Source organism: Misgurnus anguillicaudatus, chromosome 1 (assembly GCF_027580225.2).
Source record: "Misgurnus anguillicaudatus chromosome 1, ASM2758022v2, whole genome shotgun sequence".
Classification (NCBI taxonomy): Eukaryota; Metazoa; Chordata; class Actinopteri; order Cypriniformes; family Cobitidae; genus Misgurnus; species Misgurnus anguillicaudatus.
This window is the reverse complement of record NC_073337.2, coordinates 29,670,948-29,690,688: the sequence shown is the minus strand read 5'-3', so window position 1 is coordinate 29,690,688 and position 19,741 is coordinate 29,670,948. Positions and strand designations below refer to the sequence as shown.

General features: G+C 38.2%; 3 protein-coding genes across 5 annotated transcripts in view; all 3 read right to left on the bottom strand.

The window, feature by feature from the left end:
• Nucleotides 1-18,468, bottom strand: part of LOC129431704 (guanylate-binding protein 4) — a 39,697-nt gene extending 21,229 nt beyond the window's left edge. Inside the window, exon 1 of the mRNA XM_073869305.1 lies at nt 18,450-18,468. The gene's annotated coding sequence lies outside the window, so the exon portion shown is untranslated. The remainder of the gene's footprint in view (nt 1-18,449) is intronic.
• Nucleotides 1-19,741, bottom strand: part of LOC129431705 (guanylate-binding protein 4-like) — a 42,169-nt gene that overhangs the window by 13,292 nt on the left and 9,136 nt on the right. The gene's annotated exons all lie outside the window — the stretch shown is intronic.
• On the bottom strand, nt 3,561-18,579 carry LOC129431701 (guanylate-binding protein 4-like). 2 transcript variants are annotated; one of them, XM_055189688.2, is made up of 10 exons: nt 18,450-18,579; nt 15,324-15,572; nt 14,750-14,877; nt 13,228-13,337; nt 11,708-11,898; nt 10,216-10,458; nt 9,831-10,111; nt 9,525-9,737; nt 6,602-6,704; nt 3,561-4,251 (listed from the first exon to the last, which is right to left on the bottom strand). In XM_055189688.2, the coding sequence occupies exons 2-10, from the start codon at nt 15,502-15,504 to the stop codon at nt 3,809-3,811; spliced, it is 1,893 nt and encodes a 630-aa protein (XP_055045663.2). In that variant the 5' UTR covers nt 15,505-15,572; nt 18,450-18,579; the 3' UTR covers nt 3,561-3,808. The 2 variants fall into 2 exon arrangements, with proteins under 2 accessions (XP_055045663.2, XP_055045665.2); XM_055189690.2 differs by lacking the exons at nt 3,561-4,251; nt 6,602-6,704; nt 9,525-9,737 and having other exon boundaries at nt 9,825-10,111.

Genomic DNA, 19,741 nt, shown 5'->3' with positions numbered 1-19,741 from the left:
TCGTGCTTATTTTCACGCCCTCAGTTCCACAAATGCTCACAAATCTGTATTTTATAACAGTTAAAGCTATTTTCATGTAGTCGCGATGTTATATTGTTTCATCTTCATCAAAATAAAATGGATAAAAAACGTAGACCCAACTACATTGGTATTTAAATAATTTATGCTTATTTTGAACTTTATTCTTGTAAAAACAGATGCTGTAAGCCTCTTCAGTTCCACTCATGCTCATACACGGACATTCAAAACAGTATAATTCACTTTTTATGTAGTTTACATCTTACAAATCATGTTTAATGCGATTAAGCAAGCAAACAGCATGTGATCAGCCATGCCTGACGTAAATGCAGCAAGCTACGGGAACCACAGCGCGTCCGACTTCACGTCTCCGTTTTCAGCCCCTCCCCGCCTGCACGCGGCTAATCTCGCCGATCGGTTATATCCAGCCACAGCCGATGTCGAACACACCTAATGTGTTGTGCTTCACATAATATCCAGCAGGTGGCACCTGGAACAACATATTGAATCACCAGGCCAGTCTGCTCAGTAAGCTAATCTTGTCCTGAATACCTCTAACGTCTGCTGGAAATGTGACGCTCCTTACCATGTTTAAAAAGTTAGAGCGGCTGAAGTACATTGGAATATATATTTATTAATCTTAATGATAAATATGTTTGTGAAACCTAGAAATGCATTGATCCACAAGTCTAAAGAAGTTATATTTCACATTTGTAGGACCAAAAATTAGGTTCTTGCAAGGGTTTTGTGCCTTTTCAAGTGCCAGTCAGCCCCAAAATAAAAGTATTTTGTTTACATGCATACACGTTCATTCTTATTATTATTTAACCTTATGTTAGTGTATAAAATGCAATTTCCACACCAGGAAATAAAACGTCACACAAAGATCGTTGGATTCGTTATCTAATTGGCTACACGTTCTGTCTATCAATATTTTCCATGAAGTCACTGGAGGAACGAGCGAGTCGGATGATGTCATGATATTTGACAGCACTGTTTGAATATTACTGTATGTATTATTATACGCCTACTTTTAAAACCAAAGTTTAAACGCGGGTTTACGTGTTTACTAGAACCTAAAGTGTAATCATAAACAGTGTGTTACGACGTAAATAATCCTCAGAATGTATATTACATCCTACTACAAGACGTTCATCTGGAATCTGATGTAAAAAATAGACTAATTCCCGTTTATATTTTGCATGTTGTCATCTGGACTTCTGTCATGAAATACTATATTTATGATGCTAGAACATCTGTATCTCAAAACAGAGACCATACACTGATGCTAAACCCGTAGACCTTTTAAACGATGTATAGTAATGTTAATATTATTAATGTTTGTAGACAGTATATAGATATTGTTTTCAGCGTTAAAAAAACTGACGTCATCCCGCCCACGAATTGGTGCGCGTCGAAAGGTTAAAAGATTCGGTCACAATGCAATGAATTATGATAATTTCAGTCTTGTCTACATCACTATTCCCAGGAAGTAATCCGTGTGTTTGTTGGAGTCCAAGAAAAGAGATTTACGTTGGAGATGATAACTCGCGTATTGGCGTATGTAACGTAGACTAACCCTGTTCCATACACAACGATGTTCTGTACAGATGATCTTTAACCACCAATAACTTAAATAATTTGTGGTCACACATACATTTTTTTATCTGTGTCATCTTCATTTCCCCCTCTTTCATCCAAGACTATGGAAGAGACCCTACCGCAAATTGTATTTGAAAACGGCCAGTGGGCAAGCTTATGTTAACAGACTGCAGCTTCAGGGGGAGACAAGTGGAGAAGATGTTGAAACTATATAAAGTGTGTAGTTTAATTATACTTATAAATTGTCTTTACAGAACAGGAGAACATGCACATTGCCACCTCTTAAATTGTTGCGCTATTGTGTGAAATGTTTTTTTTATAAAACTTTGTTGTTGCTAAGAGGTTTTTGCAATGATATTAATTCAGGATGAAAGTACTGCAGAAGCAACGCGTCTGTGTCTCTTTTCTTATGTTTTCTCTCCTTTCAGGAGTAGCCTAAGCAGTGCCAGCCAAACATTTACTTGTTAACAAATATGGTAAATGTAATCATGTATTAATGTTCATTTAGAATTTTTCACTTTCTGTGTGTCAATCTTTCAGCTTTTTCACCTCACCACAAACTTGCAGAAATGATCAGAGACCTTTAGGAAATCAGGACCTTTGGTAAGGTCTGCGGGGTCCAAGTTAACCATACGAGACAGCACATGACATCAGCTAAATCAATAAGTAAGCATAAGTACACCTGTATGAGTTTTAAAACTAAGGTAAAATAAGGTGACTCCGCCTGATCTTATGAGAATTCATACATATTTTACGAGTTGGATAATTCGTATGAAGTCATACAAAGTGAAACGTGCAAAAAGATATGATTATCATAAATACACAATAACGAAACCCCACCCCTAACATCCCAATGTCACAGTCAAGGCAAATCATACAAAAATGTATGTATGTGGTCGTACTAGTGTTGTAGTCAAGACCACCTAAACCGAGACCAAGTCATGACCAAGTCAAGACAGGCCGAAACCAAGACAAGACTTTAAAGGGTCGAGACCAAGTCAAGACCAAGACAGGCTGAGACCAAAGTGCAAGTCACTGCATTAAAATACTTATGATAAAATGTGGAATATGCAAATGATTAGGCACTTCTTGTCTGTGTGTGTGTGTGCATGTGTCCGTGTTTGTGTGTGTGTGTGTGTGTGTGTGTGTGTGTGTGTGTGTGTGTGTGTGTGTGTGTGTGTGTGTGTGTGTGTGTGTGTGTGTGTGTGTGTGTGTGCCATCAGAGAAGTTGATAAAATAATCAAAGGCATTGCAGATATGTGGGAATTTATCTTTATCTATAGCAAATAAAACTGAACAAACACTAAAGAGCCTAAATCAACTTAACCATTTAATCTGAACTGTCTTTCCATGGCTTGCCATCCACTTAACACAAACACAAACAAAAATTAGAAAAATTGTCATTGGGAGAAACTTAAACAATGCTAAACAATGGCAACATCATATGCCAAACCTGAATAAACTGCATAAAATTCATGAAAAAAAAAATACATTTGTGATGTGCCATCAGATGTGGTCTTGATCGGTCTTGAAATAAAATTCAAAGTCCTCTTTGTCTGGGACCGAGACGAGACAGAGTAAAAAAGTGGTCGATTCCAAGACGAGACCAAGACCTCAAGAACTACAACACTAGGTCGTACCAGTTAAAGCCACCTCGTAAATTACATACAAATTGCCATACGATTGTGTTGGGTGACTTAAGCCTGTAGTGATTATTCCTGTTTTCAGTTTGATCATAAATACATTTTTCACTACAAATGCAAGATGTCAAGCGCCAATACTGTCATATACTCTACATGATTATAATATAAAAACTATGTATAAATGTTGGAAATACTTTGTGCTTTAGTTAACTGTGTTTAAGGGTTGTAAGGGAAGAGCACATGCAAGTTCATGAAGGAGTGAGACCTAAAACAAACACAAACACAAACTCTTTCATGATCTTCACACATAAATCTCTTTATTCGGTACTTTTTGCAGAGCTTATGAATAAAGATAATATCAAAGGGTATGCATATGAGGTTGGTCATGTTACACAGGGTACACAAAATCTCCCTGTACACTGAAATGTCCTATTGTCATCGAAGTTCCATGTGGACATAGATCAACACTATACTGTTTATGGTAAACTACTACCTTTATATGTACTGTAAATGCATTGTGCAGTTGGATGCCTCTGAACCAATAATTACATGAAGGGACAACTACTTTTAGGTTGTGCATTCATTCTTTTTATGGCTTCCATTTGTTCTTTGTGTTTCTGTATCATCATGGCCATTGACTCTTCATGTCTCTTGTTGGACTTCTCAAACATCTCTGCAAACTCTTTAGCTCGATTACTTTCAGCTTCAGCGCTCTGTCTCCTGATCTCATCCTTCTCCTGGGCCATCATGTCTGCCTTCTCATTAAAGCCCTTCTCCAGCAGAGCCTCCTGCTCTCTCAGTTTACTTTCCATGGCACGCTCAGATTCCAATGTCTGAAGCTTCATCTCTTCATCCATCTTCTGCTTCATCTGTATCATCCTCTCTTCATTACTACGTTTCTCCGCTTCCATCTTCGCTTCAAGTTGTCGTTGCTTCCGCTCTTGAGCTCTGATTTCTTGGTTCAAGAGGGCTGATTTCTGTTGTTCGACTTATTTAATGACAAAAAAGAAACATGCTTAAAAAAAACTTTAGAGGAAAACTCAAACCATGTGATTCATTTTCCTTGAGATTAAAGAGATAGTTCACCCAAAAATCAAATGTTGCTGTTTATTTACTCATCCTTAGGCCATCTGATATGTTGGTGCCATTGTTTCTTCAGTTGAACAATAAAGAAGATGTTTTGCAGAAACCTCAGTGCTTTGTGAATCATATAATGAAGTAAACAGTTTCCACAACTTTAAGAGTTCAAAAAGCAAATATATCCAATACAAAAGTAATCCCCATGACTCCTTGTGACGTTTTAAAAGTGTTAAAAGTCCCGTTAAAAGTGTTAAAAGTCCCGTTCTTTCTGTGTTTTTAAAGCTTTGATTGTGTTTACAGTCCGCAATATTACATGTGTTCATGTTTCACGTGTAAAAAAGCGGTATTTTTCACAAAATTTTCTTATCTCTATAGTGCTGTTTTTACTTTCTTAAAAACGTGCTTCTGTCTTCCTTTTTCTATGAAGTCCCTCCTTCAGAAATACATAACAAGTTCTGATTGTGTAATTTGTTTAGTGTGTTGTGATTCGATAGCATCTTAGCTTGCCGTTAGCTTAGCTGGCGACTGAGTTTAGTCAAAAAACTGTTCTAGTGACGTCATTAAAGCAGGAAGTATAGGGCTGTAGTCCAAACCGGCCGTTCGCTGTAGGCTTTGAAAGGGAAATTCTGTTAAAGAAAATATATCGCCTGGCAGTGAACTTTGAGCTTTATCATTTTACAGGTATTATTTTGCTATCATAGCAACATTTCACACTAACTAGGGTTTAAAAAATGGGATCAGAAAGAAAGTGACCTTTAAAGCAGAAGCGGTTAGCAAACTAGCCTCTTAGTGCCACCAATAGAGCAGAAGGGGGGAAGCGCACTTCCTGTACAGCCTTCCTCCCACTCTATAGGTGGCAGTGAGAGGCCGCCACCAAACACCAGATGAAGAAGATTGTGGTCATGTTTGGCAGAGGCTATACATTAATGATAATAATGTTGTAAATAAATCAATCTGATCTCACAAAATACGTGAAATAGTCACGCATTATTTTGCGTGACGTCACGTATTTCCACCATATTACGTGCCCCTGACACGACTTTCTTTTCCGTGACATTTTCACGTATTGGTTACTCAACTGGTTTGGGGTTAAAGAACAACTTTCTGTTACATAAAATGACATCCTTACCCAAACCCAACTCTAACCCTAACATCAGGCGACGATGGTTTAAAAAGCATACCATTTTTTTTATAAACCAATACATTAAGTGACATCGTAACGCAAACAGCAAATCTGGCCCCAGACCGAGGCGACAATTGTTTAAAAATAGGAAAAACAGTTGAGTAACCAATATGTGACACTGTCACGGAAAAGAAAGTCGTGTCAGGGGCACGTAATATGGTGGAAATACGTGACAATGTCACGCAAAACTGAGCAAAATAATGCGTGACTATTTCACGGAATTTTGTGAGATCAGGTAGAAATAAATTCAATTTCAAAAAAGAATAATATATTAGCTTCACAAGTCAATGTGTCACTAAGAGTTGTGGGGTTTTGTTTTTTATTGGATTTATTTGCTTTTTGAACCCTCAGTGGCAGATCCATTTACTTGCATTATATGATTCACAGAGTATCGGGGTTTGTTCTACTGAAGAAAAATGTCACCAACCCATCAGACAGCCTGAGGGTGAGTAAATAAACAGTTCACCCAGAAATAATGCTATCTCGTTAACGTAATAAACTTTTGTGAGTGCTTCTAAACATATTTCACACTTTAATACTTTCTTCTGTTTGCAACTCATTTTCATATAAAGTGCACTCTTTCAATAACATGCTGAATGTAACATTTGTTGTAGCTGCAATTTAATAACATAAATAAATGAGTAGTTAATTACATTTTAAAAACTAATTCCACATTACAAGCTGAAGTAAAGCGAGCCCTATCGTACCGAGCATAGTTGTACCATGCAATGGAAAAGCAATATGTTTACATCAAAACTTTGCAAATACACCCAGAGTGTAAAATATACACAGCACTTTCATCATCCAGCAGCACTCTCTCAAGTACCCAAACCTTTCATCATGTGTTTCACATGGAAACTGGTATACAGGTGAAAAATAAATTCTGTTAAAAATATACTTTAAAAAAGTGTACTAAGTATATTTTGTACTATTTAGGACATATTAAATACTCTTTAAATAAAGCACAATTAGAAGTATACTTCTTTTATACTTCATGTACTTCAATGTACACTAAAGTATAGTACTTTTTTACCTGGGAATTTACAAACTGGGTATTTGAAGGCTTAAGACTCACCCTTAATCATTCTCTCATTCTGAGTTAGTTTATTGTCAGCCTGCAAAATGGCTTCAGATTCCACAGACTTCTGCTTCATAAACTCCTCTAGGACCTCTTCAGCCTATTGACAAACAGAAACAATGGAGATAGTAAAGTTTAAATACACACTTTATGTTGGCTTGACAAAGCCAGGTCTGAACATTTTAAACAGTTAAAAGTTTGACAGGTTTCATGTGGAATTTTTAAGAATTTGTTAGTAATATAGCTGGTTTTGTTAGCATGTTTTAGTATGAAGCTAGCATGAGCATGAAGCAAACATAATTTAACATTGTTATTATGACTTAACATGCAGCTAACATGATGTTAACATAAGGTTAGCATGATTTAACCGTAAATTTTTACCGTTTTGGAATCTATTCAGCTAATCTCCAGGTCTGGCGCTAGCACTTTTATTGAATCTTATTAGACCATTAGCATCTCGCTAAAAAATAACCAAAGATATTTGATATTTTTCCTTTTTAAATTTGACTCTTCTGAAGTTACACCGTGTACTTAGACCAACGAAAAATTAAAAGTTGTGATTATCTAGGCAGATATGGCTAGGCATTATACTTTTATTTTGCCATAATAATTAAGGACTTTGTTGCCGTACCATGGGTACAACAGGTGCAATGATATTACAGTGCCCAAAAAAGTCCCCAGCTATTGAAGGGACCATTTTTTGGCCGCTGCATAATATCATTGCACCTGCTGCACACATGGTTAGGGTGACCAGATGAGATTGGCTGAAATTCGGGACGGGGGGGGGGGGGGGTGCAGACGTAACGGGGGGGGGGGGGGGGGGGTTCATCCAATAATAGTTTTATTTATTAATTTTATTTAATAATAAAAGATAATGAATTTCAAACGGAATCAATCATATTAATATAAGTACATATGCATATAAATAAATTGATATAATACGTATAGTATTTTATACTTTATACAATAAAAGTTCATACAATAATAGTTTTCTTTATTTTATAATAAAAATAAGGAATTTCAAACTGAAGTTACTGAACTAATCCTATTTTTATTAATATAAGTACATATGCGTATAAATTTATATAATACGTATAGAAGTATTTTTTTAACAAAGTGCCTTGCCTGCCCTCGACCAATCTGACTCCTTCACGCGACTGACTGTCACTGCCTGTTGCACTTTCAACTGTCCTCGCGGTTGCTGCAACTTTCGCTCTCTTAATCAACTCTATAAAACAAAAAGGTCCTATTGTCTTTGTGCATATAGATGGATAAGATACATTAATAGAAACAATACAACGTCAGCATATTTCGCGGAGGTTTTAACTGCTGCCAGCACAATGAGAGCCTACAGTATAAAAACAAGATGCTGCAGCCAATGAGCAGCCGGCGGCGACTGGCTGCAACCAATGGGCAGCAGGCGGCGGCTGGCTGCAGCCAATGGGCAGCTGGCGGGGGCTGGCTGCAGCCAATGGGCACACGGCGGGGGCTGGCTGCAGCCAATGGGCAGCCGGCGGGGGCTGGCTGCAGGATGACTTAACCTCCTCGCTCATGTTTTATCAGACAACTACTACTCAAGATTTTGCTTTAGTATAATTTTCGGGGAAATTAAAGCGGGATTCGGATTAAGATTTAGCTTCAGTATGATTTTCGGGACAATTAGAGCAGGATTCGGGATTCGGGACAGCAGCTTAGATTTCGGGACTGTCCCGAATTTTTCGGGACGTCTGGTCACCCTACACATGGTACGGCAACAAAGTCCAAAGATTTTATGAATTAGGCTAAGCTTTGTTAAAAGTGGTACCGCCAGACCCGAAGATCAGCTGAATGGATTCCAAACACTCTAAGGGAAGCTAGAAAATGAGTTTATTTTCAAAAAAAGTGGAGTGTCCCTTTAACATGAAGTTAGCATGAGCATGAGGCAGCATGGAGCTAGCATGATGTTAGCATGGTGTAACATGAAGTTAGAATGATTACCATGAAGCTAACATGATGTTAACATGTTTTAGCATATAGCTAACATGAATTAACATGAAGTTGGCATTATTTAACATGAAGCAGAGATATAGGCTGTCAATGACAATACTTCAAAGGCTGCTTTGCTAACATGAAAAATAAAAACCACCATGTCTCTATGACATTCAGATTTGAAGATATAACTGTTTGAGTGTTGGTTGCTAGGGTACTTAACAGTGGTTGCTAGGGTGTTGCTTAATAGCTCTGTGAGGATTCTGAGAGACTGATTGGATGCTCTGAGTCAAAAAAGCCCACCCTCATGTATCAAAGATATCCATTTGAAGCATTTATGTTGGGAGTCTAAAGGGTTGATTGTTAGGGTGGTCTTAATGGTTGCTAGGGCGTGGATTAATAATGTTATGACGATCCTGAAAGACAGATTGGCCCTCTGAGTAAATTGAGCCCAAGGGGGTTGTTTCTGTGTCACTGTGCTGTGAAGTTATTCTGTCTGGGCCTTTTTATAATGGCAGTCTATGTGAATTCCCTCCCTATTTTAAGTCTATGGGAAAATTTGGGGAACTCTTATACACCAGGGGTACAGCTTACACCCCAGTGGGAGGTATGTTCTTACACAGCCTTCCAGCGTCTTCAAAAGTTTGTCGCAATATAAAGTAATTGGGAATTGTGGTGTTTCATCATCCGTTATAGGAATTTTGTAAGTCCGATCTATTAGAAAATATATAGCATAAAACTTCAGACTACTCTGACTTTTGGAACGTTCGGTGGATGTAGCTTAAAAGCTCCAGTAGGAGTTACAACTGTAAAATTTGGGGATCAGAAGAATAATAATAAGCTTAGATACAACAACATGTTGGTTTGTCAAGCATAATTATGACAAAATGATAAAAATTATCATATTTCTATAATGTGTAATATGAGTATTGACATGTACTATGAGCCAAACCTTGACTTCTTTTTTGGCCTGAATGTTATATTCTTGCACAATGTGCATCAGATCATTGCTGAAGTGACCATGGCCGCCAGGTTTGGCGTAGAGCCCTTGCTTGAGGTTCTCTGTCATTTGTGCAGTCAGGGATGACAGAAGATCCTCACATTTCTTCTTTGAAGCTTGCTCATTTAGGCTTAGGTATCCCTCAAAGAGATTATTAATGTTTTCCTGTAAACATTTTGAGTGTTAGAAGCAGTTCTCAGTTGCATTATAATTCATCAGATCACATTTATGATCATATCTATGACATGCTTCTCATACCTCGAGAGATTTAAGGTACTTTCCATCAGTGTCCTTGAATGAACGCTTCATGAAGGTTTGTGTTGCCAGGTTGCTGAGCTGTTGGTGTTCTGAGGACACATCCTTCAGTTCCAGAGGGAAAGAGTTCTTCAGCTTCTCCATTCCACTCTGATAGACCTCAAGCCCTTCTTTCACTGCAGCCTCATTCTCAATTGTTGCCATAGCGATCACAGCGTTCTCCAGACATGGCACAGCCCCACTCGAGATGGTGTCCACGTATGTTTTTGCAAGATTACCCAGAACTACAAAAAAAACGAAAAGAAGCCCAGAAACACAATGATATTAAATAATTGAAAAAATATAAATTAATTGAACAATAAATAGTAGATATTTTCTCATTAATCACCCCTGCCAGTGACTGTGTATCCTTCTTTTAGCTTCTTCGTCTGGCTCTTGTGAAAGACAAACTCACAAAAACGATCTGTGACCTTCAGGAAGTCAGGAGAAAGGTCAGCAGAATTTAGGCTCTCCAGTCGAGTTACATTCTCTGGAGCAGTTGGAAACGGGAAAGTGAAGCATGTCCTTGAAGGGAAGTATTTTTGGATGCACTCCCTGGGCAGGTTGTACTCCATCACTTTTTTTGAAGTGCCTAAAAAAGATGAACACTGCACCTTCTCAGAATTACCACATCAATAAATTATACATTTTAGTTATTTAGTAAAGAAAAGTTCTATTGTGATAAGGAATTTGAGGACAAATACAAAAATAATCTTTAATTAAAGCTGCAAGCAGCGATGGAAGGGCCCTCCCCGCATGTGACTGCCATCCGATGGCATTAAGAGAAACAGTGAACACTGGGGATATGAATTTTAGTGTGTAAATATATGTGGATTATATTCTAATTAGACTGACCAAATATGATGTTGATATTGTCAAATCTCTTAGAGCAGTAAATCACAATGTTTCCCGCTGCCTCTAGGTGGCACCATGACTGTGTCTGCATTTTGCTATGTTGATGTGTTCAGGCCGGGACCCTTATTATCCGTGTGAAGTATGGGGCAGGTCGGACATTCTATGCCTGAATTACTGAAGCATAAAACTTTCCCAGGCCGCCACGGACACGCCTTTCAATGAAAAGTCAAGATCTATTTGACCAAATATGATGACGATCTGATTAAATCTCTATGTGCAGTAAATCACAGCGTAAAACATGGCATTTCCTGTTGCCTCCAGGTAGCACTATGATTGTAGTTGAATATATTGGCATGGAAATGTGTTCAGGTCAAGCCCCCTATCAAACATGTGAAGCGTGGGTCAGATTGGACTTTTTATGCCTGAGTTAGAACAACATCCTGTTTCATGGCGAAGACGCCAAAATTTGTCAGGCCGCCACAAACCACATCATCCACCGTCCATCCATTTAACACCGCAAAGGCCTTAAGATAATACTGACCAAATATGATGATGATCTGATGAAATTTCTAAGCGGAGTTTGTTGAAGTACGAAGCCTGGAAATGCCAAAATTTGCACAGAAATCACAGCAAAAATTAAAAATGGCCGACATCCTGTGGGGTTTAGAGCTTGGTTCCAAGGGACTTTTTTGTAGGTCTTGGGGTGATAAATGACCCTACCACATTTTGTATCTGTACTCAAGCGTAGCGGGAGAGCTGTTCTGTTGAAATTTTGCAGGTGGCGCTATCGAGTCATTTGTACACACCCACTTCTGACGCCTATACCACATGTACATTTTCAACACTTCTGATGCGTGTGCAAAATTTCATGAGTTTTCAAGCATATTTAGGCCCTCAAAAATTTGATTCATTTCAGAAAAGAAGAAGAAGCAGAAACTGAGCAAAAACAATAGGGCTTTTCACTCCTCGGTCCCCAGGCCCTTTACCCTGTTTCAGCTTGAGAGCAAATTCTAGGTATTCATTCTCTGTTACATCTTTGTCATCAATCTTTAATTCAAGGGTGAAGTCTCTCACAGCCCAGATGAAACTAGGGAAGAACTTCACAAACTCGATTGACTCGTCAACATCCTCGTTTGATGATTTGACTTTAATGCACTCTGTTAGTTCAGTAACATATCTGACAGTTTGTTCAGGCATTAACACAAAGTGGCTATTAAACAACAACTTGCAATGCAAAGTCTAACAAAAGAAATGTCTCATTCCATAAAAGTACACTGGCGGCCGGTCAATAGGGGGCGCTGTGGCACCATCCCTTAAAGTTAGCTAGAGAAGAAAGCTACTTTAACGTTAACAATAAGTTAAATCACAAATTTCCGTGGGATAGTCACAGAATTTTTTGCTTATATTTCCGTGGCATTCTCACAGATCTCCGCATTTTTCCGTGGCCCTGCCATGGACTGTCTTTTTCCGTGGCATTCTCACCGATTGTTTACTTAACTGTTTTGTTCTATTTTCTTACCATTGTCACATCGGTTTAGATTTACATAAAATTACATCCTTACCCAAACCCAACTCTAACCCCAACGCCAGGCGACAATTGTATAAAGTATATAAAAGAATAAAGCAGACAAAATAGTATAAACCAATACTTAAAGTGACATACTAACGCAAACACCAAATCTAAACCTAAACTGAAGCGACAATGGTTTGGAAATAGGAAAAAGCAGTTGAGTAACCAATCCCTCAGAATGGCAGGGCCATCATGTTGAGTTAAATATGTAGTGCAAATTAATACAACATAAAACCATTAAATAGTATTTCTAGTATAAGTCATATTATCATTTATTTAAAAAATATTTTTAAAAAACTGTATTTTGTTCATGTGTGTGTGTCTGGTGCGCCGACCAAACAAGTGTGTATGTAGGTCAGTAGCCTAAACTTTTTAAGCCATGCGATTTGAGGCTGAGCTTTAATTGGCTTGTTTCAGGGGCGCCCCAAACCCTCCCACTTATGTGGTTAGCGAATCAATGTTGTTTTTTATGTTTTTGAACCTCATGTGGACATGAATAGTGTAATGACATGTTTATAATGTTACACAATTTACTTGGGCACTTCTTGTGTCCATGTAAATTGAACGGCTACAAAGTGCTTACTTTAGCCTACGATTCAGATTAGCCTTTAGCCTACGATTAGATACGATTTAGCCAAAGTCACGTCCCCTCAAAAAATACATGAACACGCACAGACCAGAAGCTCACTCATGTCTCATTCACCAATAAGAAATCTTTGCAGTTTAAAGTGAATAATGTTACCAAAATAACAAACATAAACAACATCTAAATAAAATCATCCAAAAGAAACACTGCAACAACCTAGAGCGGACATAAACAGGCTGATGACGTAAGTTGGGTGTAGTTGTCTTTCTGCTGCCCTCTACTCTTTTTTTGTTTTACATTTGTAAAACACTTTTAAATAACTTGAGGTATCTAGATTGTCAGAAGGATACTGCAACTCCTCAATAGCATTGTTGTCAATGGTCCCTCGACTGTTGTATACCAGAGTGCTGCTTAGTAACACAGCCAGACAGAAGATGTTGGTGTCATGCTTTGAGTCCCCCTGAGAAAAACAATTAGAGATAGAAAACATAGAATGTAGTTTGGAACTGTTGTCTTACATTCCCTGCCTCCTATTTATAGCAAACTAGCAAGCTACTAGCAATCACCCCTGATGAAAAAAAACAGCATCAAACCAGCATGGGAATTATGCTGGTTTAGCTGGTGGTCACCAGCATACCAGCACCAAAACACAACATATGCTGGTATGACCAGCATGAGATGTTGGTGCTAATGCTGGTTTAGCTGGTGCTAATGCTGGTTTGGTGCTGGTTTAGCTGGTGCCAATGCTGGTTTGATGCTGGTTTAGCTGGTGTTCACTAGCAAACCAGCACCAAAACACAACATATGCTGGTCTTGGTGGTATGCTGTTTTTTTCAGCAGGGACCTGATCCCTTACGAAAATTAACCATGGTTTTACTACAGTTAAACCAAAAAACCAAAAATCGCTTTACGCCCCAGAAGTCATTGCGGCAAAACAATGGCGGAGGTCAGGTGACCAACAGGAAGATCTCACACATCTCAAGTGCGTTCTGTGTTCTCGCGACCTTCTGAGTTCGTTCTTCCAAGGTCGCCTGGCATGACCAATCTCCATGAGAACGCGAGTCCGTTCTTTGCGTTCTAAAAAACAACCCCTGTGTTCAGTTTTATCAAAATAAGTGCCTGCTGCACACGCTTTAAAACCTTTTTTGATAAAAGAGATGCTCAAGTTCACAAAAAACACGCAAGACACTTCCTTAACAGTAAACTCTGATTACGCATGAGATTATGCGAGTATCTGGCAAACGCGAGCGTCTCTTTTATCATAAACCCTTTAGACACATCTGCAGAAGGGACTTATTTTGACAAAACACGTGATGCACACAGGATCTCTCGAGCCGCAGAACACACATTTTGAAAAAAGGAACCACAAACGTAAAGGGCTACAAACATGTTGTGACGAACTTTGCATTGAGCGGCCTTGAAAAAAATAAATAAAACCATGGTTAATTTTCGTAAGAGATGTAGCGATATGTGTTGTTCAAAACAACGAATCATCATTTGATATCATTTCATTTGATAATCATTTGATAATTCTGAATTGTTGATTTAGCTCAAAGGCAAATGTATATATACTGCATTTATACAGTATTAATCAATTAATTCATTCGATTAATTCATTAAACTCCTATACCGAAAAAATACCTATTGTACATTCATTCTAAAAAAAAACTTTGCGCATGAGGCAGCAAAATCAAAGTCATTAATGGAAGAATATATGTGGATCTTTATTGTCTACTCTACTGGGATTATATGAAACATAAACTTAACAGACAAACAAACATTTAGAGAGAGAGTGTGATTGAGAAAGAGTTTTAAACTGACATTTAACATTACTTGTAGTTTTGTTTTTTGGTTATTTGTCTGTCACATCACCTTGTCGACGTCTCCGAGTCCCTCAGTGTCCAGCAGCACCAGAGTGGTTTCTTTTTTAGAGGGGTGTGGCACACACCACATCCAGATGCCCTTCGTCTTGGACTCAATTGTGCTGCCCAGTGCAAACCCTGATAATACCGTAACAAAAACAAGATACAATTACTTATATTCATTTAACTGGACCATGTTTTTCTTTGCCCATGTGTCCACCACAATAATTGAAACACCAGGCACTCTTCTGAAAATGACAGCTATAGGGCCTTGTGAGTGCTTTGGAGTCACAGCATTTTTTTTTATTCGAGACACTTCAGTTACTAAATCATGGAATATCCATGGATGTAATGTTTCTGATTTTGCCAATAGTTCGTTTTAAACATAAATATTAATGTTGTGGTCATTTGGTACTATAAATAGTAACTTCTCCATTGTTGTTAGGCATTGTACAAGTAAGATATGATGGTTGATCAGTGTGGTAATTGCTCCATCCACCATGATTGGACAGCTGGGTAAAAGTAACAATTTGGTGGTCACAAGCCCATTTGGTTGCTATCAGCATTGCACTTGAGGGTCTAACCTGTTTGTTTCCCGGCAAGTCGATTCATCAGGTAGGATTTCCCAGTGCGATAGAGACCGACCACAGCCACCACCACCACCGGCTGATCGATCTTCAGCAGGATCTCCAGCGCTGACTGCTGTACACACAGCTTCCCATCTGACTCTGTGTCAATGAGGCAAACTGGCTTATCCATGGCCATTTCCCAGCAAGTGATTTTGAGTTTAAAAGATGTCTAATAGCCGTCCAAACACAGCCCAGATGTCTAGGCTAAAACAAGGCAAAATTTGGGCTGTCACTGAAAGTTTAAAAGACATCTAACCACAGCTTTAAAATAAAGGAAATCTAATATTGTAAAATAAATACATAAACGAAACCAAATAGTTTGTAATCTCTGTTGACTTTGCTTACATGATGGAAAAACCACGTTTATACCTTGTTTAGAAGTGGGTTACTCATACCTGGACTATACTGTATCAGACCTATAGTGAACTTACAACTTACAGTGGTGTGAAAAAGTGTTGCCCCCCCATTAAGACATAACTGTGGGCACACAGTTCAGTTTCTCTGATTAAATTATCTCTGATTACTGCCACACCTGTTTGCAATCAAGAAAGTGAAGTAGACCAAGGCTGTTTCGTAATTCCAAGAACGCAAAGAACAGACTTGCGTTCTCGTGAAGACTGGTCTTGCCAGGCGACCCTGGAAGAACGAACTCAGAAGGTCGCGAGAACGCGCAAGTCTGCATCCAATGCATCCTCGATATCAAGAACACATCCGGGTATTTTCATGTGTCCTCTGTACTTGTGTTCTTGAGAATTGGACTTGAACTTCACCGGATAATGATGACGTAGAGCGAGGACACAAGGACGCAAGATCGCTGAAGAACGCATAATGAGAAACAGCCCAAAAGATCCTCAAAAGCTACACATCATGTTGAGATGCAAAGTAATGAGAAAGAAAGTAATTGAGATCCGTCAGTCTGGTTAAGGCAATAAAGTAATTTCTAAAGCTTTCGGACTCCAGCGAGTTTTTTCAGCACCCATGTTAACAAGTAAGAGCAGGGGTGGGGAACACTGGGTCCTGGATGGCCACTGTCCTGCAGAGTTTAGTTCCAACCAAAACCAAAAACACCGGGTTTTTATTTCCAAGTAATCCTGAAGACTTTTATTAGATTTTTTAGGTGTGTTTAATTAGGGTTGGAACTTAACTCTGCAAGACAGTGGCCCTCCAGGACCAGGGTTCCCCACCCCTGAGTAAGAGCATGCACACCGCACGTGTGAGCAGCGCATGCTTGCGTTGCAGGAGCAGCAGTGCTGCGATTGTTTTGGCGTCTGCTCTATTTGTGCTGCGTTTTGATAAAAGTGTAATTTTACCATAAAATCATGAATGTGATGCCAAGTACTTTTTAAACAGTCATGACTTTGAGCAATTTAACAGAAAGCAATGAAATATTTAAAAACACACTGTTGCCAGAAGACTGCGCTGTCATTCACTCTCTGCCAGAGCTAAATTAATCCTCATCTATCTTAATAATCTTCAGAAAAAGAGATACATTTATAAATCTAAAGCTTACTGTTGAATAGAAACACAATTGTTGCATCATGCTGTCAATCACTGAGTGAAATGTGTGTTCCATTACTGGGTTAAAAGTAACACAGCATTTCAGAAAAAGAACGTCATACCAACAGTAAAATATGTTGGTGGTCTGGGGTTGTTTTGCTGCTTCAGAACCTAACCTGGAAGAATTGCGGTGATAAATGAAAACATCAAGTTTGCTGTCTACCAAAAAATCCTGTTAGGCCATCTGTTTGTGACCTTAAGCTGAAGTGAACTTGGGTTCTGCAGCAGGACAATGAACCAAAACACACCAGCAAGTCCACCCCTGAATGGCTGAAGGCTTTGAAGTGGCCTAGTCAAAGTCCTGACCTCAATCCTATTGAGATGCTGTGATATGACCTTAAAAAGGCGGTTCATGCTCCAAAACTGTCCATTGTGGCTGAATTACAACAATTCTGCAAAGATGAGTGCGCCAAAAGTCCTTCACAGCGCTGTAACAGACTCATTGCAAGTTATCACAAATGCTTGATTGCAGTTGTTGCTGCTAAGGGTGGCCCAACCAGTTATTTGGTTTAGGGGTGAACACTTGTTCCACACAGGCCCATGTAGTTTTGGATTTTATTTCCCCTTCATAATAAAAACCTTCATTTAAAAACGGCATGTCGTGTTTACCTGTGTTATCTTTGATTAATATTTAAATTTGTTTCATAATCTGAAAGTTTAAAGTGTGACAAACATGCAAACAAATCAGGCTTTTTCACACCACTGTAGGTGGTAAAATGTCGGCTATAGCTTGCTTGAGATAGAGCTACATAACAGATACAAGCCCAGACATGCAGTTCACATATACACATATTCAGCTGTATATACAAACACTCTTTTTAACACATACAGAAACGCACATAATGAGAGATATCAAACCTTTCTGGTCTATAAGCTTACTGATTTAGATGATAAACAAGATTATTTGAAGTTGTAGCATTGAAGTCATATCAGGTTATAGAGCCATACCCAATCATGCATGCACACAGACACACACATGCACACACTTGTATGTACGGCTTATGATGACTGTTTTGTATTATAGTTCTTAATCCATTTAAATTACAGGAATACCGTACAGTCGCGGCCAGAGGCGCAAATTCAAAATATGTGTTCCTTACGTCATGTGCATCATGTGTCTTCGAAAAGTAAGTACCTGCTGCACACGCATCGAAAGGAATTATAATAGAGATGCTCACATTAACAAAATACTCGCAAGACACTCAAGCGAGTATCTGGCAAACACGAGCATCTCTTTTATTATAAACCCCTTCAGCAGGCTCAAATTGGACATCACATGTGATGCACATACTGTAGGTTCACACAAACACATATTTTGAAATTATGCGCCACACACATGACGAGCTATATACATGTTGTGACGAGCTTCATATTATACTGTTTAGTAGTAAAATTCAGTTAACCTCATTCAATTTCAACCTGCTGGAGCAAAAACAACATCTCTGATACTGATATGCTTATATTCAGAGTAAAACCTTAGAACATTGAGCTTCAAAATGGACTTAATAAAGAAATCCTACTTACATTTCTGCTTTCTTTAGCTTCAGTAAAGTGATCTCAGATTGTGGCATCCTTTTTACTTCTTTAGGTTTAGCCCCTTCATTCTGATTGGTCTAAAGTAATTTAAGGTGTGTCTTTGATATTTCAGATTATTTTGCATCACCTCAAGCTAATTGAAAGTAACTTTCGGTTTTACTTTCACAATAGACTGGAAACAAGGGGTACTTTCCCATGACTCATATAGAAGGGGAAAACCGGGGAGAAAGTAACAAAAAAGCTTTTACTAAGCCCTGAATACATCTGCATTTCAAACTATGACAGCATCTTTAGCACGCAACCTTGACAGAGCTGAGAAATATCACATTATTTCATCACCATTTTGTGAGTGTAGGTCCAGAAAGCTGTTTTCGACTATAATAAGTAAATTATAAGGTCATTTTTTTCTTATAATGCGTTGTGTTTCTTGGTTCATCTGTTACAGTAATCAATCTACAGGTTATTTAGTGCTCTCTAACACATCCTGAAGATTGACTTGTTTTGCAAAATTAAAGTAAAATGGGTTTAAATGTTAGGGTTTTTTTACTTTTGTCCCGCTGCTAATACTGTTGCATTATGTTGAGAATTTATATTATGCTAATTTGATTTAATGTCACATGGTTCAAACTGTTTATTCCCAACAACTCAAGTTTGTACTGTCGGGTTGCTTTTGAAACATTTGACGAAACTGAAATTTAAAATGAAAATGTCGTTTAATTATTTTTTTGCAAAGATAAAACAACTAAATATGAAAAGGTCATAGTCATTTATATTACTAATAACAAGTGCACAAAAATCTATCTTGTTTTGTTGCGTTACTTTTGACCCACCTGTGTGTTACTTTCATCCCAGGGTCAAATGTGCTACTATAAGTGAAATTATACTGAAGTTATTTTACTAAATTTTGTTCAAAAGACCACACTTATATTTAATATATCTCTGTCTAAACAATTATTATTATTTTTTTCTAAAAAATAGGACTTCCACCCCTGCTCTGCCCTATCAACACTTGCATTGTAACGTGAAAGCTTATCTTTTGTTTAATTCATTCTTTCTTTTCTCATAAGAGTTTTGTCCATTTAAGAGTTTTTTTTCTCTTATAGAGGTATATATTGTACATATTTCCTTTATTTTTTTTACATTCTCGCTGTTAATTTTCTTACAAACCGCGTTTGTGTTGTTTAAGGTTATTCTCCTTTGGTTAATAGCAAAACATCATAGGAGTGTTAGTGCAGGAGGGCATATACAGTAGGTTTAACTCATGTTATAGTTACACGAAG

Bases quoted from the DNA above. Each gene is read 5' to 3' on its own strand.
- LOC129431701 (XM_055189688.2), bottom strand. From the start codon at position 15,504: ATGGCCATGGATAAGCCAGTTTGCCTCATTGACACAGAGTCAGATGGG. The intron at 13,338-14,749 runs GTGATGTGACAG...TGTTTTTCTCAG, and splicing joins GACTCGGAGACGTCGACAAG to GGGGACTCAAAGCATGACAC. The intron at 6,705-9,524 runs GTTTGGCTCATA...GTTTGTCAATAG, and splicing joins AGGCCAAAAAAGAAGTCAAG to GCTGAAGAGGTCCTAGAGGA.